This window comes from Natrix helvetica (genome assembly GCF_964273705.1).
Source record: "Natrix helvetica genome assembly, chromosome: 4".
In the NCBI taxonomy this organism is placed as follows: Eukaryota; Metazoa; Chordata; class Lepidosauria; order Squamata; family Natricidae; genus Natrix; species Natrix helvetica.
The window spans coordinates 127,582,729-127,609,203 of NC_138550.1; the positions used below are offsets into that span (position 1 = coordinate 127,582,729).

A 26,475-nucleotide genomic window follows, 5' to 3' on the forward strand; every position below is an offset into this window, starting at 1 on the left:
AGAAGAGTAAATCAGTACACGAAATCAGTATATCAAGTCATATGAAATAAAACGTCCTACCTGTCAATGACTACTTCAGCTTCAATTGCAATAATACACCGGCAAACAATACATACAAACTGAAGGTAAACCACTCCAAACTCGATGGCAGAAAATATAACTTGAGCAACAGAGTGGTGAATGCCTGGAATGCACTATCTGACTCTATTGTTACATCCTCAAACCCTCGTAACTTTAATTTTAAACTGTCTAGAGTGGACCTCACCCCTTTACTAAGAGGTGTGTAGGGTGTCTGCATAATCACACCACCATGTCTACCTTCCCTGTCCTATTTTACTGTGTCCTATTGTCCCCGTTTATCTATACCCATTTCCTGTGTTCATATCCATGTTTATACTTATACTTGTTATCTCGTATATGCATGACTAACTGACTAACTAACTAACTAACTAACTAACTAACTAACTAAATAAATAAATAAATAAATAAATAAATAAAGTTTGAATCTAATCAGGTATTTTCACTATGCAGATTGATCACTTGATTAGTCTTTACGGTTCTTTGTAAGTCATTTTAAATTCTTTGTGGTTTTAGATTTTTTTTTATTTTTTTCAATTTTATTAGCAAACATGTAAAACACACACACACACAAAACTTAGACGTACAACACATTTACACAATGCAATACAAACAGGAGCTTCCTGTTCTTTCTAATAGCAATTATCAATCGATACTGCTCACCTTATATCATTTCCCCTTCTATTGTATTTCATTTGGATTTCACCATTCTTAACTCTCTTATTTTACTCATAACTATTATTTTTGAGTTTTGTTATATTCCTTCATTGATTCTTGTTTCTTTCCTCCATCCACCTATACCATTTATCCCCTATCTGATAGAATTCTGATTCTTCTTTTCCCTGAATTTCTTTAGTTAATTTGTCCATTTCAGCACAGTCCATAACCTTTCTTATTATTTCATCTTCGCTTGGAGTTAGTTTGTTTTTCCATTTCTGGGCAAAGGCAATCCTTGCCACCGTAATTATATGTAGTATTAAATACTGGATTTCTTTTTTGTATTTCGCAGACATTATTCCTAATAAAAAAAATTCAGGTTTCCATTCAATTTTAACCCCTGTAGATGTTTTAATATCTCATTTACACTTAGGATTTCATATGAAATGAAGATGCCACATTCCTGTATAAAGTATACACACAGTAAGTACATAATTGAAAGCAAAAAGATGGGGAGATGCCTACATTATCTGAGATTGGGCAGCATGTATTTATATTGGCATCCTGGCTTTCTTCAGCAGAACTGTCAATAGATTATGATTTAGGAATACATGTATTTGATTCAATTCTAACATTTCTTAGTACTGCAAAATGAAATAATATAATTTCTCCAATTATGTACTTATCTTTTTCATTGCTTTCAACAGGAGAATGAATTATATGTGGCATTGTCTTTCAGTAAAAACCTTGGGATCTAAAAAATATTTCATTTTGTCTGAAGATTCTTAAATTTATGCTTGTGATGTTTTCTAGCAGGAGTTAAAAGGTTATATTGATAATCCTGTTATCTACAATACTTGGACCAGGAACTCCATTACTAAGTGAGGTTGCTGTAAAGTGTGACATCATGTGAATGTGTGTTGATTTATGATGATAGTTACAACAGCCCCAGTTTCAGATTTTAGGAAAATCCCACACAGTTGTCAGGTGCAATGTTGCATGATCTCCATTTGTGATCTCCTGCTAGCTTTCCCATAAATTTTCTTGTCAGTAGCTAGCAGTGAAGGTCTCAAATGGCGGTTACATGACTGCAGGACAGTTTGATCATTATAATTGTGATGTTAACCCTGGAGGCCATCTTTTCTCTTGAATCTTCAGGGCTGCCACCCTTAATGCTGTGGGACAGTGGGAGGGGGGGTTGTATAGAGTTGGAAGAGTTATTTAGGCATAACAACATTTTTTTCTCTGAGAGTCAAGGATGTTTAGCCTGCACCTGGAGTGGTGTCACTGGGAGATATCTCCAGTTGGGATAGTGGATTGATTGGATCATGTGATGGACATGTGGGTGTGCAGGGGAAGGGACTTTGACTTTTTTTTGGGTGGGGAAAACCTGAGAGCTTTCAGATTCAGGCTTTCACAGATGTGCCAATATGACATCTCTAATAAAATGGATCTTTGAGGAATTGATTGCCCGAGAGTCTTACTTAGTTAGGGGTGTTACTTGGAACCCTGACATGTGAGTTCCCAAGTGCCCAAATCCTAATCAAATACAATACAATGGTAAAGTTGGAAGGGACCTTGGAGGTCTTCTAGTCCAACCCCCTGCCTAGGCAGGAAACCCTATACCATTTCAGACAAATGGCTGTCCAACATCTTCTTAAAGACTTCCAGTGTTGGGGCATTCACAACTTCTGGAGGCAAGCTGTTCCACTGATTAATTGTTCTAACTGTCTAAATTATTGTGAGGATGCTGCAATAGACATAACTTCAAGGACCTGCCATAAATCTTCTTGTTCAGTGTCACTGTAACTTCAAATAGTTGCTGAACAAATGGTCATTAACTGAGGATTACCCATATTGTTGCTTTATGTGAAGTCACAGATAGATAGATAGATAGATAGATAGATAGATAGATAGATAGATAGATAGATGATAGATAGATAGATGATAGATAGATAGATGATAGATAGATAGATAGATAGATAGATAGATAGATAGATGATAGATAGATAGATAGATAGATAGATAGATAGATAGATAGATGATAGATAGATAGATAGATAGATAGATAGATAGATAGATAGATAGATAGATAGCATACCCTTCTTGAAGTTATTAGATTATCACCAATGGAAGCAGAATTAAATTACCTTCTGTGAGTGTTGCGGTTGCTATTGACATGTCCTCTTCCTGTACATCCAGGAGTGGGGCACTTTAAAACGTTTTCATGCATGGCAAGGACTAAATAAAAAGAAAAAACAAACAAACAAACAAATCCTGAAATCCATGCTAATTTTACAAAATAGTTCAAAGTTGTCAATTAAGGGGAGGTTTACTCCCTTAAGCATCTATTAGTGAAGTTTCAATCAAAAAAAATATTAAGACCAGTCACAACTGCAAAATGGGTAGCTATGTAAAGTGATTAAATGAATGAATTAATAAATGAATAAATACATAAAGAAAAAAGAAATCATCTCACCCAGTTATTATGTAATTCAAAATAAGCAGAGAATTAAAGAGTTTGAGTCACCATATGCAGTAACCTCCCCAGATAACAAACCTGATATTTGTTAAATAGTTGCTCATCTTCCTTAGAGAATAGAAATTAGTATCCACCCTTGAAAAGCCCTTATCATCTGAGTGTTCCTACCTCTGAGATCTGATGATAGCTAGCTAGCTAGCTAGCTAGCTAGCTAGGTAGGTAGAGGTAGAGGTAGTGGTAGAGGTAGAGGTAGAGAGATATATCATGTCTGTCTGTCTGTCTGTCTGTCTGTCTGTCTGTCTGTCTGTCTGTCTGTCTGTCTATCTATCTATCTATCTATCTATCTATCTATCTATCTATCTATCTATCTATCTATCATCTATCTATCTATCTATCTAATTTAACACTGTCAATCTCAAATGGACATTGGAAGATTGAAGGTTGTTTTTACTGGCAAACTGAGTTCCAAGCAGTGAAATAATAGCTGCATTATCCTCTCAAACTGTATAAGCTACTAAACTATTTTTGTTCATTTTGCGCACTTGCATTCCGTAATTTACTTCAGTAATTCTTGATAAAATAAAATGATTTAAAGATATTATTAAGGCACTTTGTAAACAGCTATGGGAAATATAACCAAAATACATTTTTCCTAGCATTAAGTTCCAATCATAGCAAAGCAATTTTACTTCTATAAATATTACATTTATCACCAAAGCTTCAATGCCAACTCCATAGGATTACGCTTACATTTAATTTGATACATTTGGGATATAGGTTGATTTTGGATCAGGTTATCGGTGCTGGTCATACAGTAGTAAAGAAGAAGATAGCAATGACAAGTATAAGAAATATCCAGGGCCCAATCTGAGTTGGTCACCGGGACCAGAGGTTTTGTCTTCTGAACATTCCGACTGACTACTCTGTGTGCTTTGGGCTATTCTCTGTGTGGTAGCTCTCTGAGGATGGGTTCTAGCACAACTCCAAAAGCTTCCAAAAGACAAAAGTTCTGGTCCTGGTGACTAATCCATATTGGATCCTGAAACATAATCCTGGGACACATATAGTCACCTTCATTCATATTAGATATCCCTTTAATTACAAGGCTATTACTGGCCTTAGCCTTTGCTTAAATTCACAGAACAGCACAGCTGTGTCATTTAAAAGCTCTGAAGGTGGATGGAATATTTTCTGAGTCATCATACAGTCTTGAAGAAACCACAGGTCACCAGTTCTGTGCTTCTCTGACTGTCAGTGGAATTGTCTTCATATACTGAGTGAAATGAAAACACCAAAGGCAGCACCTCCTACCATTTCAAGGCACAGTGCCTATTCATATCAGTAGAAGGGGATTGTATAAATTTAATAAATAATACTCTTCCTGCAGTTTATTTCTGCTTTCAACAACAAGTTGGAATTAAATTATCCCCCTTTGTAAGATTGCTTGGGAATTTTCTTCTTCTGTTCTGTTAGAGCAATCATGAAATATGTTTTTTTTAAACCTACAGGAAATAACAGTTTTGTGATCCTCTCCATATGTGTAACACACCTATTTTATATTTTGAAGGAATCACAAATAAATAGCCAACTATATAACCCTTTCCCTCAGGAGAAGCCAAGCACATTACTTTCATAGTCTATCAGTGTAGCAATTATTTTTAGCACAATAAGAGGCCATAAAAATCAATCTGCCAAGAGAGGCAAACGGCTTAGGGTTAAAGGTATTCCCTGGGTATATAGTCTTCAATAAATCATAGGGAGTTTTATTTTGACCAAGAGCACAAGGCAGTATTTTAATTTCAAATGCCCACTTACGTTTATTTCCTAGAGTGATTGCAAAGTAGAAGTTCAATTCACTTACATCCTAGAAGGTATGTCTGAGTGTGAATGTGAATGTGCACCCTCATTGATACTAGACCGGATTGGTTTTTGCATTTGAGAAGCAAAATAGCATCCAATTTAATTCTTATTTTCAGTATGAAAATTTGATTTTAAATCCCGAATCAAATTTAGTTCCTGTAATATTAAGGTAAGGTTCCCCTCACACATATGTGCTAATCGGTCCTAACTCTAGAGGATGGTGCTCATCTCCGTTTCAAAGCTGAAGAACTAGCACTGCCCGAAGATGTCTCAGTGGTCATGTGGCCGGCATGATTGAACACTGAAGGAGCATGGAACGCTGTTACCTTCCCACTAGGGGTGGGTTCCAGCAGTCGCTACTGCCGGTTCGTTCGCATGTGTGCTTTGTGCACGTGCTTTATGTGCAGTGTACATGCATGTGCATGATGTGCACTGCATGCACACATGCGCAAAGCAATTAAAATGGTTATGTGCATGCTTAGTACTAAAAAACAAGGTGGCGCACTGCCCGTGGAACTGGTTTGGGGGCATGGCAGCTCTGGCAGTTCCAGCGACCCAGGCTGCCAAAACACTACTGGTTTGGCCGAACCGGTCCGAACCAGTAGGAACCTACCACTGCTTTCCACCAAAGGTGGTCCCTATTTTTCTACTTGCATTTTTAAATGCTTTCAAACTACTAGGTTGGCAGAAGCAGGGACAAGTAATGGGAGCTCACTCCATTATGCAGTGCTAAGTATTTGAACTGCTGACCATTCTGATCGACAAGTTCAACGTCTTAACCATTGAGCCACCATGTCCCTTCCAATAATATTGGAATGACACACATTTCGTCAGTACCAGTAGTCTTCAACTTACAACCATTTGTTTAGTGATCATTTGAAGTTACAACAGCACTGAAAAAATGACTTATGACCAGTATCCCCATGGTCACATGATCAAAATTTGAATGCTTTTCAACTGGCATGTATTTATGACAGTTGTACTGTTCATGTGATCACCATTTGTAACCTTCCCAGTCAGTTTCTGACAAGCAAAGTCAATGGTGGAAGCCAGATTTGCTTAACAACTGCATGATTCACTTACTAACTGCAGTGATTTGCTCCACAACTGTGGCAAAATGTCACAAAATGGAGGTGCAACTCACTTAAAAACTGCTTTGCGTAAGCAACAGAAATGTTAGTTCAGTTGACTACCTGTACTGAACTAGGGTGGTTGCTTATTATTTTAATAAATTCACATATCATAAAATAGTAATACGATCTTAAATACAATTAATTTTAGAATACCCCAAACTTTTGTAGGCCCTAGGCATTGTGCCTAATGGATAATAAGATGGTGCTTTGCCCATCCTTTAATTTAACTTGGTATGGCTTGATCTCAGGATATTGTTCTGATTTATCTAATCTTCTTAAATTATAGATACAGTTATGAAAGTAAAGTAATCCTGACGATAGCCAAGGTGTTCATACAAAACAGGAGGGGACCAATATTGAGGATTTGTGGCCTCCATTCCCCAAATCAAAATTTTAAAAATATGCATAAAATTGGGCCAGCTTACATCTAGATGCATGTGTCACCTACATGGTGCTTCCTCGCCCTTCTCTTTTTGTCTCAAATGGTACAGTAGGAGGGCTGTTTAGAAGTCTATTTTCTTATCACCAGTACTTATTTCTCACTAACCCTTCAAAGAGGGAGAAAAAGAGAAAGTCTTTTTTTTTTTAAAAAAAAAAAAGAGGTTACCTACAAGCGACGGAAAGAAGATCACAATAAGTAAGTAGTTGTGAGTAGTAAGTAATGTAAGGTGTCAAATACAAATAAGAGGAAAGGCACTAAATGTCAAAGCTTTATCAAATTGTAGTGTTGGCTGCTGTTGAAAGATGCTCTGATCTGTGCATCTGTGTTGGTTCCTTTTGGCTTAACTTTTAATGGTTAAGCAGATTCAGACCTGGTTAGTGTTGGTAACCAGGTCTGGTGCCTAGAAATATCAAAGCTATGTGTGATTCTGGGAAGATGAAAAATCATCCAAAACTTATCAATGTCAAATCATTTCTGTATGGATAGCAAGAGGTCTCCGCATCCATTTCCAGCTTGACTCAAAGAAGGCTTGACTAGTATTTATTTGTAAAATATTGGCCCTCATTTACTTAATCTAGGAGCCTGGGCACTTGAAATAGAATACTCTGGTAAACACTATGAGATACCTAGAAGTTGAGGGATACTTACCCCATTAAGGTTCATAGTGCTGAGCTTTTGTTCTGGAGTTTTACCCATGCAGTATTACCCAGCAGTGGTAGAGTGAAGTAGATATAAGATTATCATTTAGTTATGATGGCATGGTTTTTATCTGATCTGGTCCCTTAGGCCAGGCTGGTTTTGCTCAGCAATGGACTGTATTCAGCTTAAGCAACACCCTTCTGGATCTGAGATTTTTCTGGAATATTAATTTCAGGTGCTTTAGTGATTTTTCATCCCATAAATAATAGTGTATCTTCATCACTGAAATGGACATGAAATTATACCACTGTTATAATGCAGATCCTTGCTCTTGGTTAATACAGTTATGACCCTTATAAAAGGCTATGCCTTGTGTCATCATGCCAGTGGTGTGACATAGAGTTTTCTGTATTGAACACATTCTACTTACTTTCAAGTGGCACTCTGACTTTGTGGGGACAGCCCGAAAGACTGCGATGATGAGGATACAATCCAGTCACATGACCTGTTCCATCACACCCTGGAATGGGACATTTGGTTTCTCTTTTTTCCGGTCTGGATGCATCTGTAAAAAAAAACCAGAATGGACAGTCTGGCTAGAACACTGCAAATTATATATTAGGCATATATATATATATATATATATATATATATATATATATATATATATATATATATATATATATATATATATATATATATATATATATATATATATATATATATATATATATATATATATATATATATATATATATATATATATATGTCTGAGCACTTTTAAGTAATAGGATAGAAAGCAATTTTCTTTCAAGGTGTTAATAAATCCTGAAATGCTAGACAACATTTAACATCCTACTTTAAATAATGACTTGTTATTTTTGCACTAAGACATATGGCATTAGAATTTGCAATGACATTTGCGTCATGTGCCAAAAATTCGGAACTATCTATGAGTGGAAAAATAATTAGTTAAACAACTAGCTATCACGCTTTGGAAACGTTGGATTGCTGTGAACAAATCATCCATCCATCCCAAAATATAGAACCCTAACAATGTCTTAGAACCTTATGTTGAATTGTTTTGATCAAGATGCTTTAATAAGGAATTTATACAAGGAATTGTATGAAATCAATATACCAGCATGGCTAAAAGTATGATGTAGGATTTGTTGACAAGCTAACACTATAATTATATAATATATCATTCATATTAGATGTAAAGCTCTTGTTTGTGCAGCAAAAGTAAGCATGCAAAATATGCTAATCTCTCCATTAAACACTGTAAAAAGTTTTGTTTGCCTTATATATTGGATTTATTTATTCTAACATAAAAAGGATAGATATAATGATCATATAAACATTTACATTTTGAAACTAATGGAATAATAAAGTTTAAAATTATTTGATATTCTTGCTATACAAATATACATGATTTTAATATATATTTAAGATATACAGAACATTTCACTTTTCTCTCTGGAAAAGGGACATAGAAAACTGAAATAATGTTATTGTTTGACTTTTTGCATCTTTGCAGGCAGATTAAAAACAAAATTATCTAGATGTATCTGCCCCATCCTTAGGTATAACTTTTAAAATCTTAAATTTATATGCATTTTTCTTCAACATAGAGAAATGCCACTGAATTAAATACAAATAATTTTCAAGAGTGATCTCTGTAACCTCAATAAAATGGTAGACAAATCAAATAAGAGTTCTTCTACAGATATATATCATTGAAAAGGACTGGATCCATTAAGTAGGTATAGTTTGATCAGTTTATCAAAATGAAAAAAAATTACAGTATCTTCTATATTAGCCAGCTGCATTTTTGTTACATACACATTTTAATGTCTTTAACTGCCTCCACCACCATCAAGTGATCTGCTTGCTTCCATAATATTTTCAAATTATAGTAGTAAGTGTTAGAGAGAGACTGGCCAAACCAGAGGGAAGAGTCAAACATGGAATTAGTCTGAAATTCCTATGGAGTCACAAGACAATTTGACTCTGCCACACCCTTGAATGTCATTCAACTGTATCTAATCTCACATGCAAACTGTTAGTCTGAGAATATTCCTGTGTATAGGCTTGAACAATAAAACTACTAACTGAATTCTTCACAAGTGAGTCTGGATGTTTGTGTCTAAAAGTAAGGCAAATCGTTTGCAGATACATGAACTATGGCTTCCTGTCCTTTTTCCAAGCAGTTAATAGCTCTTATTCAAGTTTGCTCCATAATGTGCTTTTCATATTATCTTACTGAAGAAACCCATGACCTCTCTCAAGAATTCCACCTCTAGTACTTCTCCAATCAAAATTAAATGGGTCCAGTGAAGAGATATCATCCTTCTCAGGTAGATCTGACAGGAAACATGAGTAGATGAACTAATTTTCTACTTTATTGAAAGGCTATATTAACAGAATCTTGCAACTTTGACAGTACAAATCTCCCATCATCTCCTTTACAGGTTGAGAAGTTAGGGCAGGTCCCTCCTGAGCCTCTTTCTATTTTATTATGCAGCTGTAGGCTATGCCCTATCTCATGTGACAATTCCCTAGACATCATCTTTTTGCCTATTCTCAAGGTCTTTCTCATATACCATTTCAAGAGGCTCCATCTCAAAATGGTGAATGTTACCAGGTATCAGATTCCCAACATCTTTGTATTTTTCATACCACCATTGTGGGGTCTTTGGCTTTATGGACATTTCTTGTGATGATACATTTATATGTTCTAGTAATATATGATAAATCTTTGATGATTTGATGGAATGCTTAAATGATGCCATTTAAGACACTGCATGACATTTCTGGGTCCCTAAATACATAGATTGCTTAGGTCAATGAATGTAGGTTCTCTATCTCATGTGAACAAAATCTATGCTACTGTCACAAGAAAACATGACAATAGATTTGGAAGGTATCACTTAGCAGAAATAAAGAGAATGTAACAACCCCATATTTCTACAATAGATAAAAGCCAGTCAGGCTGGTAAGAGTTTGCGAAGAAATTATTCTTTAATATAGCAGGCATATCTTGCAACCCATACAATGTATAGTCTTCTTTAGTATAATAGTTTCAGATAGACTATAATTAATAGATATAATATACAATACAATTCAAAGTAAAATTACATTCATTCATTTACATGGGATTATTTTATCCTAAAGATCTCCCATTGCTCAAACAATGTAACACCATAAAACTTACCTATTGATAAGTTTGGCAGTGAAGATTGTAAAATTCACAGCTTAAAACACTTTGAAATCCATCATATTATCTCTGAATGATTTAGCTTTTACTAGAAACTTATCATTTGACAAACCCAATAAAATATGCAATGATGTATATTATATGCAGGTATGATTTAGTTATTACATACTGTATCTATACGGTATGGCAATATTTCCTCTAGAATGATTTTATTGTTTAAAATCTAATTTTGGACATCCACAGAAGTGTTTTCTCTACTGTGTAGTACACTATTCTTTATCAACGGGGAATCCAAAGAGCCTTGTTACACTTCCAACTGAATCAAATGCAGGTAGTCCTTGACTTACAACCATTCATTTAGTGTCCATTCGAAGTTATAACGACATTGAAAAAAAGTGACTTATGACCGTTTCCCCCCATTGTAGCATCCCCAAGGTCATGTGATCAAAATTCAGATAGTTCATATTTATGATGGATTCAGTGTTCCGGGGTCATGTGATCACCTTTTGTGACCTTCTGATAAGTCAATGAGGAAGCCAGATACACTTAAAAATGGTGATACTAACTTAACAACTACAATGATTTACTTAACAACTGTGGCAAGAAAGGCTATAAAATGAACTGGAACTCACTTGACAACTCCCTTGCTTAGTAATGGAAATGTGGGGCTCAATTTTGGTGATCCGTCGAGGATTACCTGTAGTATTGTGGAAGTAAAGAAAGTGATCTCTTTCTGTTCTCCCCATTATCTGAATCATAACACAATAAGGAGATGTTTGGAAGAAGAAGACTACTGCACCATTGCAAACAAATGATGTGAATGTAGTCCACTAAGTGTTGCCATGATAACAAATTTCATTGTATTTATTTTGTACAATGACAATAAAGGATATGTATGTATGTATGTATATATGTATGTATGTATGTATGTATGTATGTATATAGGATAAGTTGAAATCTTTCACATATAGAAGTCATGTATAAATTGTATAAATAACTATTCAAGCAGTACTTTTCAACACAGGGGTGGGGGAAAGGGCAAAGAAAGGAAATATTTTTTTGGGGGGGGGCAATCATGTTGTTGAAGCCCTGCAGAAAATCTCGCATTCATTTGGTATCATTTTTGTAATAGCCATGGGGGCAGGAAAATGTATGAAATTCCTTATCAAAACATTTATATCATATTAAATATGAGTGAAAAACCCAATGGCATGCTCAAAAGCCAATTTACTAGCTAAAATTCAAAACAGTTCTACTCTGGAATCAGGGATGGGGACCAGGATTTAACAAGTCTTGAACTGAATGTGTAATTTACTGCAAACAAAGAAAGTGGACTTACGCTTGTGGTTATAGACTGGTCTACCACCAAGGTCAACTATTTTGGTTTGTCTTCTTTCACTTGCAAGATGCTCCAGTAGGAACCTATCCAGTTCTTTGTAAGTGCTGTGAAAGACGTGACCCTGCTCTGCCTGAAGAGCTATTGCTTGTTCCAACAAATTTAAGTTCTGTTTTGTTTTATCCAAGTCAAATGACTGTTCTGTGTTTTCTGATAGACAATCATCTTCTTCACAATCTGGAAATGGATTCTGCATTCTATTGCTGCAAGTGTCAACATGTGAGTCCTGTGGTTCTTGCAGTCCTGATCTCAAACTACTAAAAGTTTCAGAACTGTTAACATCTTTTTCTTCAGCATTGATGTCAGGTGTTTTTAGGACTTCTTCCTGATTACATCCTACAAGATATGTTTTATTTAAAGGCAGTTTTATACTTATCTCTTCAGAAAAATTTGAGGAACTATCCCATTCATTGTCCAGAATTTCAGAGCTACTTTCATTATCTTCTGAGGAACAGTACTGTGGATGTGGAATACTCATTCTGTCCCTTACTGAAGAATTAATTCCATAACATGCAGCAATGTTCTTATTCTCTGTTTTTAAGGGCTGGTTGTCACTATCACTTAGTTTATCATTCTCTAGGGAATTTGGTGCATCTTTTGCTATTTGTTCAAAATTAATTAATGTATTGGTCATTGTGTCCTGGCAGTTAGTGAAATTGTCCTTCTTTTGAAGATCATTTTCTTGCATGTTGAAATAGGAGATACTTTTTGCTGACATTAAAGTGGTGTTTTCTAGATAGAGAGAAACAGAGAAGACAAAGTTAAAGTACTTCTATATTGGCCATAATCAACAAATCTGTTTACTATAAATTAATCTGCCTACGTCAAAAAGATCCTGGGGAAATGCAGCTTATGTGATTGTTAGGAACTGGCAAAAACGTGATGGCACAAAATCAATCAATGCCAGTGAGAACACTCCAGAGTCAAACATTCTTAAAACCCTCTTAAAATTTCTTTCTTGATTTATATGAAAACATACTGTGCAATACATCCCTTAAAAGAAATAAATGGAACGTACACTAAATAACCAAATTATTATGTGAATCCATGATAAAATTATATAATTGGTCCCAAAATATAAAACAATTATAATAATGTGAAGTGTGACTTGTATTGTGATCACTGCTTCATATGTTGAGGTAGGAAGATAGATATAGCTGTATCTCTTCTTAAATTAAAGATTATCAGAAAAAGACTTGCTTTGTATGCAACACTATGTAAAAGGGATATTTTGTACCTGGCTTACTGAATTCATGGAAAGACAATCCATAGATACAAAGTAAAGCTAGGGTCAACTTCATCATTGAATTCAAAATGAAATCAATGAATTATTGTGTGCTAAATTAGTTACTATCAATATGAACATGGATATGCTGAGCAGTGGGGAAAGTGCCTCTCTTACTTACAGGTGCATTTAATTTTTGCTTAAAGCAATAGAGCTTGGAAAAACACAAATATAATACAGAAACTGGCAGCTGAAACTTTTCTCATGTTGGTGAAAACATTTTTCCCTGAATCCCCTTTGACAATGTTAATTCTTCCCCATTGCTTATGTTTCCAATCGATTATATTATGAAAAGATGATGTATTGGATTTCTTAAAGAATTTCAACATATACATGGCCTGTGAACACTTTTTTTTGTAAGCTCTTTTTCTTTGAGATCAATAACAAAACAATTGGTAGTAGCTACAAGGAAAAGAATCACAAATGCCAAAAGACAATAAATCCTTTGTGTTTGATCTACTTTTTTTTTTCTAAACATTTTTTTTTCCTGACAAGGACACTCCAAAATACATCTCCATCATCTTCCTTTCTGGTAATTATCTCCCTAAAATCAACACTGGTCTGCCAGGATCAAGTAAATATTACCATAGTAACTAAAAGCATTTTTGGATGAAGGGAAGAATTTAGCCACAACACTAGCCCCTTCAATAATGCTGATTATAGGGTGTATTCTTTTGTTGGGATGCATTCAACATAAACTGGAACGTTTTGCACTTTACTTCCTAGAAGAGAAAAAAATGAGATAAACAAGTGCATAATAAAAAATAAGACAGTCTGGTTCTTTGCGGAATCCATGTCAAACCAACTCTGGGTTTAAATAGTAACTTAAATATCATCCAGAAATGCAAATCAAGTTTTGTCTCAGCAACAGTAAGCTATTAAGAGAAAGTATAAAGGGTTATCATAATTTCAAAGTATTATCAACTACCGAAAACAAATAAAAAGCATTTTCGGTGAATATGTCCAATTCATTGAACTATTCTCTCAAGCCACTTAACTACCCACATGTGTACAATAATGATTTATAGACATTATACCTAATTATGCATATTTGGGCTATGGTGGAGTGCCTAACAAAAGCTCTAGAAAGCAACAATTACCTCTGTTGCTTAGCTACATAGTTTAAAATATTCCTATTAAGTGCAGATTATTGTGGAAGGGGGGAGGAGGATAGAAGTGCACATGTGCCTCTACAATGCGTTTCACTTTATAGCTGCCAAACTGTTAGCGTTTTGGGTCATTTCCAGTTTACATAATTGTTTGGTTCAACTGTTTGTTATACATTAAAAGAAAAATATTTATTAATTGTTTCTTACACATTTTCTTCCAGAAACTGGGCCCCATACCAAAGGATGGAGCCCTTGTTGAACTACTGGTCAGGCATTTGTTGTTGCTGTTGCTGTTATTGCCTGACTTGAAAACTCCAACACAACTTTATTTGTAGATGTTCTTCCTTCAGGAAAAAATCAGAACAGCAGGCAAGGTAACCAAAATCCAAACACTTATTAATGGATGTTATAATCAAGGACAGCCAAAGTCTGAATAAAGTTCATATTGTTCCCCCTTTACTCCATTTAAATTAATTAAATTATAATAAATAGAGGAAAGTGGTATATAGAGAAAAAACTCTTATTGAATGTTTTACGTTTTTGCAACAAAAAAATTCCCCAACAGCCAATCTAACATTCATGAGTCAATAGTACAGAAATGTCCTAAAAAAGCTATTTTCCTTGTAGATAGATGCATGAATTGCAGTTTCTGTCATATGAAATCAGTTTGAGGTTATTCAGAAGAGATCATTAGTACCCTAACAGCTATTCAGAAATAGTAAATAGGGCATGATTTATTCTAGCAATACCCTCCTCTTCCCCCATAGAAGAATGTATGTGACTATTAATCACATATAAGTACATATAATTATCACAATAATAAATGTGGGGCTGAAACAACACAAAAACATGCTGGATATCAATATGATATGTCCCTTGGTCTATAAATGTCCATTAAATTCATGAAAATACTAATGCAAGGCAGCCTCCTAGCACTGGCAGTGCTTAAATCTGTTTCTAGAATAGACTCTGAACCATAAACAAAGATTATTTATCCATTTATTGTACAAATACAATTACCAGTAAATTCTGCACATGAGCACATGCATTCACACCCACATGCTCATGTAGAGAAAGCAAGATAACATTATGACTTGACCATCAACAATCAGACAAAAGCTCTATGTGAAGAACTAATTGTGAATTAAAAGGATCTAAATTATACCTCTTGTATCACTCCAACTTTATTTGAGAATGGGAGGACATTTTATTATATGGAATTCCTCAGTGCATCTTAAACTGTGTCATGTAGAACTATCATGAGTTTAAATGATTTCTCTTCAAAACTATGCTTGGTGCCTGGAAATATGAATCAGTCAGGCATGCATTGTTAGTTATAGAGTCAGAAGACAAGTTGATGAATCCTATGAATGTTAACCTACATATCACTACAGAGAAGTCTTTACACTTATGAACAGATGCAATCCTTCATTCTAAGGCCGACAGAAAAGGCTAAAAGGTCTTCTAAGGGCTATACCTTTGTTCTGCTAAGTATATGGCTCAATAGACATAGATCACTATGGTAAATTCATGTGCAACATAAGAGAAAGAGTGGTTTTCCAGTATCCAAGGTCTTGATAGTGTACTATCATAGTCATGAAACCTAATTCAGATATCTTCTATCTATTCAAATCCAATAACAAAAATCAAGTTCCAGATCAATATTTGAAAACAATAAGGGGAGGGGAATGAGGATGGGGAGGACTGATTTTTAGTCCATTTAAGACAGAGTTGATCAATAAAAAAATAGATCAGAGGAAAGAAAACATTATGTCTTATTTTATACTTTGGATTTATTTCTAAACTCTGCCATGACCCTTGCTATGTAGCTGTCAGTGTCAATCCTATCTCCTCATGTAATATTGGTTTTAGACTATTAAATCAGAATTAGCCAGGATGACATGTACCTTAAATACATATTATTTGAATTCTCTATGAGGTGACTTTTGAAAGTATTTCAAAAAATTCAAGTGTTTTAGAATACTATAGCTAGACTATTAACTGGTACCATTTATGAAAGGCTTAATCATTAATATATTTTTGGATTTTAAATAAGTTTTTGAATATTGGAGAAATGAAGACCCTTTGGATTGGCAAGGTTTTATTGAACTCATCGGGTGAGTTTCCACCTCCTTAAAAGACAGTGAGATAATTTTGATTTTAAAAGTTTAAAAAATATGGGGTTTTTTGAACTACACAACAAAAGGATGCTTAGTATATAGATTTTTGAAAATTAAAAACTGATTAAAGGGCAGAAAGATTTGGAATGACAGTTTTGATTATTTACAAGATTACTATTTTCTTGTGGGAAAATGGGGATTGCTTTTTTTAAAAAAAATGATAAGGAAACTTTGAAAGCTGGACATTAGAACCAGAGGATAAAGAAATGGGAGCAGAAATCCTTGGTGGAAAGTTTTGAATACTTTTCAGCCAATTTTTTAGGACATAATGTATCAAATGCTTAATAAAATTGATAGAGCATTTTGTAATGAAGTTGTAAAACAAGAACGGGTTGCAATGATTGCCTATGAAATTAATTTGAAGGGGGATTTACATGTAAAACAAATGAATCTGTTGGATGACTCATTCCCTAAAGACGATGAACAGATATTAAACTAGGAAACTGATTTGGATATATTTTTCTTCTGGATACACAAAAGAGCTCTGCTAAAATTTGGAAGGACATTTTTTTTAGAAGTGAAAAACAGAAGGATAAATTTTACTTATTGATGTCAAAGAAATCTGTTAAAGTTTTGATGGGATTTTGTTTTGAAACACAGATGAGAAGCAAACTACTTTTTTTTTGAATGGATTAAAAATGATTTTAAAAAATGATTTTAAAAAAATCAATGATTTATAAGATTTATAAGATTGTCTTGTTTGACTAGGCTTAATAGAGGAAAGCAGTTATATTTAGTTGCCCTTAATGGACTTTTGATATTGAAGTATTTGGACTTTGTTTTCCTTAACTATGAGATATTTAGAAATAGTGATAAGCTGTTTAAAAATCCTGCTAGGGAAAAGTTATCTCTTTTTTCTTCCTCCTTCCCTTCCCTTTTTTCCCTGTAAACCCCCCTCCCATTTTTTACTCTTTTATATTTTTATTTTGGTATTTTTTGTAGTTTGTTTTGATTTTAATTGTCTTAATTTATAATTCTTAATATTTTAATGCCCTTCTGTTCTTTACTTTGAATTCTAGGAATCATAATAATTAGTCTCAATTTAATAAATGAAATGAACTATGAAACAAACGATTGCATCTGGTCCCTCTCATTTTGGAGGAATTTAGTCATGTGCATAATCCTATGTCTGCTACCCCCTCCCTCCCCCCAAATGGCACTACAACTATATTATTATTATTTTGCAAAAAATGTGAAGTCATAGTTGCCAGTTCTTTTAATTGATGTTGGCCTTCATAACCATTGAGTTCTTCCCAAGAACCAAAGAAGTTGTAATCTACTGGCATAGTATATAAGTGCAGATCTAAGTAGTGTGACCTTTTAAAATTGACATATGAAAATTTTGTCGATGTGCAGATTTTCTAAGTGCCACACGAGATATCCTGGTATGGCACTCAGCATGCCGATGACCACAGGAAAGACCATGGCCATTTATGTTGTCTTGTGTATGGTTGTTGTTCTTTGATTATTATATATACAAAAATGTAAAATCACAGCTGCCAGTTCTGTAGGTAGTGTTGGATTTGTACGGATCAATTTATTTGATTATCATTATTATTTTAGAACATACCCCTGCTTCCTATTTTCTGACAACAACCCTGAAAAGTACATTAGACTGAAAGAGATTAGGTAACTTGTATGCAATTATAAAGACAACTCATTAGAATCTGAGCCAATAAATGTAATGGAATTTATTCTTATGTGTATGATTGCAGACTAAGGGACCCTACCTCCTATAACTCAAATCTTACACAAATGAATTTATGAAGAAAGTAACTAATTACAATTACAATCCCATTGTTTTAGACATTTGACAAAGCAATTTCCATGATCAATTCTGTATTAATCAGTTATTAAATTTCTATAAATTTTCAGGAATTTTGATCTGAGCAAAGACCTGTTCAACTGGTTTGTTTTCCTGACTCACACTGTATATTCAGCAGAAGATATGAGAATGCGTGAGCACATATAAATGCACAAATTCAAACCAACATAATAGACATGATAGACCTACCATTTCATCCCACTTAATAAGCCAATAGTAGTATCTGTTATAACTCTTGCTCTACTGGATGGGCTGGGATATTTATTTGTAAACAGTAACCTATTACAAGCTAGAAAATAGTTCTGAGAAGAATCTAGAATATTTCATTTTGGTGTTTGAAACACTGAGCATGTTTTGCTTAGAGCACCGAATAGCTGGAATGGCTATTTTCAGCTCACAATGTTTCCAGTTTAGAATATTTTACACACCCTAAATCCTAAACCTGATCCACTTTTAAGAATATTTTACACACCCTAAATCCTAAACCTGATCCACTTTGAATTTTATTATTATTATCAGCATCATCATTATTATTATTACTATTATCACCCTCACCAGCATACCATCCTTGCATCACAAGTCAGGACAATAGGGATAATATGAATGACTGGTCCAAAGTCCTCTAGTGAGCTATGTCCCCAATTGTCTTATATGCTAACAATGATACCACATTGGCTTTCTGATATAATGCTGAAGAATGTCTAGTAATAGGATTTCCCTTGTGTTCTTTGGCAAGTATTAGGAAATATTGATTAAGTTAGAATGCAGGCTTTTTCATACCTGTTTGGAGAACATTATTATTGTCTTGAAAGTGTGTCCTGCCTTCATTCTCTCCTTTGTCTTCCAAGGTGGGATTGTAGTGGCGAGGCTTCATTAAGAGAGATTTCCTTTTGTTGATTGGAACTTCCAAAATCTCTTCTTCAGCTTTTCTCTTCTTAGCCATGGAGTTTTTGTAAGCGCTGTATTTATACAAAAGCTTTTAATAATGGAAAAAAATAAAATGAAAGACATTGCACAAGAGAAATAGTATAACCAAAGCTGTAAATGAACGGATCCTGTAAAAGTGTGCATGTATGTGCATGGACATATGTATCCTAACCGGTTTACTACCAGTTGGCTGAGAGAGGGTGTTTTGTGCCTACACAAAAATTTTGCCTCCAGTTTGAAATTCACCCATTGGGATTCCAAACCATTTGGCAGAACCAGATTTTAAGGTTCTTACAAAAAGTCAGGAGGATGGAAACTAATCTCATATCAGAGTAAGATGTTCTAAAGGGCAGGAGCCATGCGCAGAAGGTTCTTCTAGACCCCACCAGCTGAAATTCATTGACCAGGGGATCCACACAGTATGCCTTCTCTGTGCCTCAATTAATTTATTAAATTTAAATGAAAATGAAACCATATTTAATATGTATCCTGATCCCATTCACTTTTTTCTTTTGGCTTCACTTTCTGGATTGTGGTAACAACATTCCATCCAAAGATCAAATGCAGCCGGTAACTTCAGGAAAGAGTTGAATGCATTTCCTACTTAACAAAGCATATGGAGGTATTCCTTAAGACTGATTATTTTTTAAAAAAATATTCTTTTATACATTCTAAGAAAGTATAAAAATGTGTTATTATTTGTTAACAAAGTTGAATGGCTGGAAATGAGTATCTTTCAGCCATAAAGAAAGGCCTCTCTGAGGGGGCCATAAAAAACTTGAAAAAATATTCAGACTTGATATATTTGTTCTTTGAAAAGTCCAGTGTCACCTGCTGAAAATTCTACATTTACTCTTTTTAAAAAATCATTATCTGTTGTTCTCTCTCTGTTATGCAATATGAATAAAACCATTATATCTGTCACAGATGAAAAATTGCATTTATGGATCAGTGTAATCCACTCATTGGTTGCTGGACTCAACTCCCCTAGGGAGTATGACAATTCAACATGATACCACTGGTTGTTAAATTTTGCATTTGGCTCATTGATCTAGCAGAAAGATTTGCAAAAATCCCTGTCTCCAGACAGCTCCCTGTTGGTTACACATATTATGAGGCTCAACAGCATAAATTCATCTTTAACTTATGTGCACTAAATTGGCTCCAGTTTGGATTGTTTTGGATGATGGCATATGACTAACTTAAGCTTTTTACTTTTTCTTTTTAAATCCAAGTTGGCAAGGCTTCTTCTTGGCAAGCTATCATTACAAATATGAAGGACAGGGAAACAAATGTGAAGATCTTCACTGCGGCAAAAGTTAAAGCACAACCAAATGCATTTTAAATTGTAAATTCTCTTGCTCTGTCACAATGTTGCACAAAGCAAGAGACCAAAATAATGGATTCATTCCAATCCCTCTATTTAAAGTGACTATGGTTTATATGGAATATTTATCTGCTACAGCAAAGCAAATGCCACAAACAGTAATGATTTTTCCCCAATGTACATAATTCTAGAAGTAGACGGCATACAGGTAAAGAATTGTAACTGGTTGGATTGGAATAATTAAAATTGTGCATCAAGTTGGTGTTTTTTCCTTCATGAAACTTTTGAAAAATCTTTTGCCACTTAAGCTCTGCTATATTAGGAATCCAAAACAGGCAGGTTTTTCTCAGGTTGCATATACAAACTGTATGAATATAACAGTAAATAAAGTACTTTCAATGGAAAGTAAAAGAGAAATATTCACCTCACTTATAGTTCATGATTGTATGGGTTTTAATCCTTTATTCTACAGTTATTATTATAACACAAAAATGTGTTGGGCTCCCATTTATGCATCCAAGTGGCTGCCATGAACTTTGATCTTTGTGATATTTAGCCTATTTATGAACAGTTCAACATGTTTGTTCCTAGTCATCTTGGTTTTCTTATGAATAGAAGGAGCTCTGCAATCTAAAGAAAAATAGATTGGTTTTATATTGTCGCTTATGGTAGGCATGATTCAAAGAACTTGGAGACAATTACTTTTTTGTTCCCTTTCATCTACTTTCTTCTTTATCCAAATTAGTATTCCATTGGCAAAATTACCTGATACTGATTGGGAGCAGTTGGCGGTGGGAGAATTGATAAGTAACTGAAAACTTTAAGATACCATGAATCTTAATATTGACATAAAGGTATTAATAAAAGAAACTGGAATGTTTTACAATTTATTAGATAATAAATGTGCATGCAAATTTCTTTGCATGTGTTTATTAATCATGCATGTGTGTGTATCAGGAGTGGGTTCCGAGCGGTATGGTCCAGTACAGCTGTACCAGGAGTAGCCGGGAGAAGTGACCACCATACCAGTATGGTGGCTCATTTGGCCACCCGCCCGCCCGCGTTCTATGGGCATTTAATACCGTGACCAGCCCATTGCGTACATGCGCACAGGGTGCAGCACCTGGGCGACCTCTGCTGGGCAGCTGGGTGTCACAGAGCGGTGGCATGGGCATAGGCATGCAGCGCATGTGCCCGTGTAGGACACCCAGCCCTGTGCCGGGGTCCGGAACCCACCACTGATGTGTATGTGTTAAGCACATCCAACTGTGTCCGTCAACTAATGAAATTATTCTGTACATGGAAGTACCTAACAGCCCAGAAGTAAAGAAACCAAGAATTTTCAGCAATGGGAAAATATACCTTCCCAATTCTCTATAGGACCTTCTAATTGTAAACTGGCTTCAGATTGATTACTTAGCTCATGTGCATTTCAGATTTCCATTTTGCTTCTACTTTCTGGCCATCCCGTTCTCATCTCCTGTTTCTTCCCATCTTTTTTGATTTCATGTGTGATCTCATTCCTTCAAATTAATTTGATCCTAATCTGGCAGTTTAAATGTGAACCTGTGGTTTCCAACTTCAACTATATTAAACACTTTCTGGACTTGCTTTCATATAACAAAGTTATCGAAATGTGATTCACCACCCAGCATATGGCAAACATGCATTTAATCTTTAACTTTGAAGTGGGAAGTCATTTATGTTCCTACCATCATTTGATCATTTTGGTACCATGAACACACAAAAACTGGGACACCAACCATATGTATTCATATTTTTCAAAGAAATAGGTCTGTTTCAGCTGTTCTTGTAGCTCTTATTTGCATTCATATAGTAATTAATAACATAATGAGAATAAAGTCTAAGGCTATGCATATACAAAAAGAATGGCTTTGCTTTTTATCAATAATTTGCATATTAAAATGTTGCCTTTTATGCTGGTACTACAAAACATGTATGTAATCTATTCATTATGATATTTCTGATGATAATATATGCTTTGTACAAAATTTACCAAAGTGTTGCCTTCTGCTAGAGAATTCAATGAAGAGATATTTAGTGTGTCCCTTTGTATATGAGGTTTAGTGAAGTGTATCCATATTTCCTACATAGCAGAGATAACCTTGTCCATAGTAAAATTGTTTCTTCATTGAATAAACATCATAACTACTTTAGTACTATTCACTTTCAGAATGTTTTAAACAAATTTTCCGAATCTCCTCCAACTTTTCCATTAAAAGAAAAACTAAGAAGGAGAAAGGAGGAGGAGGAGGGGGAAGGTGGAGGAGAAGGAGAAGAAAAAGTAGTAGTAGTAGTAGTAGTAGTAGTAGTAGTAGTACTACTACTACTACTACTACTGCAGGGCATTGATTATACTGTACTATAAAAGGCAATTTAGCCTGCAGGAGGAATGATTCAAGAAAGCAGAAACAGCAGAAATTGGGACAAAATCACTGCTAGTACTAGAGGTAGAGTTTGATAAAGGCTGGAAACTAGGATACCATAAGTTCAGCCATGAAAACCAGCTGACCAGTTACTCTCTCACACCTCAACCCACCTTCCAGGGTTCTTGTTGTTGGAAAAACAGGAGAAGGAAGGTGTGATGGGTATGTTTGTCACCTTGAGTTATTTGTAAAAGTGATAAAGGCTGAAAATAAATAAATACGTACATCCATACATCCATACATACCCACATTTAGAACAGCTTATGCCATAATACAAATTCTTAACTATTCAACATGCAAATTACATAGTTCTCATTGCAGTAATTCTCTATGTAAATAGCCTATTTATTCAAATTATATTTGAATAATTTAAAAAGTTCTCCTTGAATCAAAGAAAAAGAATACTAATATAGACCATTTAAAATACAAATTCTCATACTCTATAAGCCACTTCTAACACTGAAAATAACAATGTATTTTCCTCATAATTTTAAAATATAAGCCAAACCCTATTTTTTTCTTTAGAAAATATTTATTTCTTAAATATCAGGTATACAAAACGATAGAAAGTTTTCTTTTAAATTGTTTTCAGTATAACAAATCAGTAAACTTTTCTTTCTGTGATGGATATATTCATTTGCAGATATATGCTAAATTGTAGTTTCCTAATAGTAAGTCTAATTTAGCATCTCTATTGTGCATCTCATACATTTTCTCATTAATAGTTTTGTTGCTATTTATCCACGGTCCACTTCTTGTCATGGAAGAGCAATAGTGATAGCAATAGCACTTAGACTTATATACCGCTTCACAGTGCTTTACAGCCCTCTCTAAGCGATTTACAGAATCGGCATATTGCTCCCAACAATCTGGGTCCTCATTTTACCGACCTCGGAAGGATGAAAAGCTGAGTCAGCCTTAAACTGCCAAACTGCTGGCAATCAGCAGTCAGCAGAAGTAGTCCGCAGTACTGCACTCTAACCACTGCGCCACCATGCCTCATATTGGTTCAGCTGTCAAAGTTACTAAATGGTCTCATAGAAGAGATTTTTTTAAAACAATGAATTAGAATCTATTATAATTTCATTCCTGTGCCTGATATGGCATTTTTGATGAAATATTGATAAAAGGACATATTTTATCTAACGAATTCATTGGGTGAAATGACACCCAATGACACAAAACTCATTGAGTGATTTGAAGATATTGAGACCTTCTAAACATACATCCCTGATATACAACTCTCTTTGTAAGTATAGCAATAACATTTCTGAAATATTAATTGATTGATTTAATATGCTCTCCAATTAGGGGACTCTAAGTGACTTACAAAGAATAAAACGGTAAATATAAAAACAATTAAAATTTTAAAAGCAATATAGTTTATCTATCTATATAATTTATCTATACAGTTTAAAATTTAAATATATAGTTATATAGGGTTTTTTTAAAGTATATCTTTTAGCGTACTAAAGAAATCTTATCAAAGATTTGGAATGGTTGGTTATAAACCTTTGGAATAAATTTTCTTAATATATACAAATAAAAATATACTTAAAACTGCAGAAAAGTCAAAGACCATTTATTTGTGTTCTTAAAATGTAGATGAAATATTCATTGTTCTCATAGTTTTGATGATTTCACAGCAGAATCATTAATAACAACAGCATATATTCTAGTATAAGTTTAACTAAATTCAAGCAAAAGTGGCATATATATATATATATGCATCAAAACAAATGTAAACATTTAGAATATACAGTAGTACTACAGCAGGATAATTGATTAAAGAACTGAAGTTAGAAACATATGAAAATTTTAAAATGTTTATAAATATTGTATATCAGAGTACAATTTAGAAGTTAAATATTTATTGAATGTTTTAGTTAGATTTTTTTTTCTTTTTTTCCTGCTAATTGATTTACCTTTGAATAATTAAACAGGAGAGATATTGGCATTCAGCTCAGAGAATTAAAAAGCCTTTTAAAACTTTTTTCACTTTGTTAAATATAACTCAGTGTATTCTGCTTTTTACGATACATCCTTCATCAATGATTTACTGAGCACCAACTATATAAATTTTGCAATGTTTTTCCTTCTTGGTGATGTATATCTGTGCATTATTTTTCTTCTCTCTCTCTCATACACACACAGACACACACACACTTTTCATTATGGTTGCATATCACACCTGCATATGCTCTTACTCATTAATTATTTATTAACTATTTGTATCAAAAACATTTGTGGAAGCCCAGGGGAATCCAAAGTGAGACTGCAGAACAGTGAACCATTTCAATGTTGCATGCATGCATTTTTGTACCACTGATGACACTTTATTTTTTTTAAATTATGGTTTTTTAAAAAAATGTATGTTGCTTTTCCTACCTAGGTCTTCTCAGAGAAAGAACACGTAAGTCAAACAGTTGCAGACACATATATAAAATAAAATGATTGATATCACCATTGATTTGCCAATAGCACTTCATGTTTCAATACCCATCCCAGGATACTGTGTTTAATAATAACATTTTCTACTGGTTATTGCAACATGGAATCATTTTATGGCTGGCACCTGTAATGTTTAGTTTCATGGATGAACCAAGCTTCCTTCAATAGGAGAAGGGCTTGTTCAGTTGGGCTACCTAGATTATACATCGGAGCCATACCAAATGATCTGGATCCATGGTAGAAAGGAGACAAAGAAAGATTTCTTTGCAATAATACAAATGAATGATATTCCCTTACTAATACTAACTAAAGTTCCAGTTGTGGAGTTCAATTATATTTACATTTTATAATGTCAAAAAAGGAATACTGACCACAGAGAGATGAAAGCAATATACAGAAAGGTTTAGCTGCCAATGAAGATAAAAGAAGAATCAGGACTGATGAGCAGCAATCTTAGAGAAAAGTAACATAGAAGTTATTAAAATATGCAAGTCCAAACATATTAATATGAGGATTGGCAAAGAAGAAAGTAAGATAGTGCCGAGACTAGGGCATATATAATAAGTTAGAAAGCAAATACATTGTGATTTAACTGGAATCACGATGCAATTTCAATATCAAAGGATAATTTCTTTAAGAGAATAAAATAGGGAGCAGAGGAGATGGTGTAGCCTTGTTGGGGATGGAGTGTTTATTAGTTCTTCTAAGAGAAGCCTGGGGAGGAACGGATAGTGCTATTGACTCATTGTGCTTGGAAGCTGTAGATTTTTCAGACAGTAAACTAATGTTTTGTGCTACCTGACTACGATGAACAATTGGACTGTGAAATACAAAAGGAGCATGTAAAAGGGCCAGAATAACAGAACGTTGGTTATAACCTGGATAAGGCCTGCAACCAGGGGTGAAATCCAGCAAGTGGAGAACTGGTAGCGGAAATTTTGAGTAGTTCAGAGTGAGAATGGCGATTTTGCAGTATCCTTTCCCTGCTATGCCCACTAAACCATGCCCACCAAGCCA

At 34.4% G+C, this 26,475-nt stretch overlaps 1 protein-coding gene across 1 annotated transcript in view; it reads right to left on the minus strand.

Annotated features, from left to right (window-relative positions):
* Window positions 1-26,475, minus strand: part of ST18 (ST18 C2H2C-type zinc finger transcription factor) — a 243,741-nt gene that overhangs the window by 54,104 nt on the left and 163,162 nt on the right. The window contains exons 5-8 of the mRNA XM_081950317.1: window positions 19,087-19,265; window positions 11,851-12,639; window positions 7,722-7,856; window positions 2,886-2,976 (exon numbers count right to left, since the gene is read on the minus strand). Coding sequence (XP_081806443.1) covers window positions 2,886-2,976; window positions 7,722-7,856; window positions 11,851-12,639; window positions 19,087-19,265 — 1,194 coding nt within the window. The remainder of the gene's footprint in view (window positions 1-2,885; window positions 2,977-7,721; window positions 7,857-11,850; window positions 12,640-19,086; window positions 19,266-26,475) is intronic.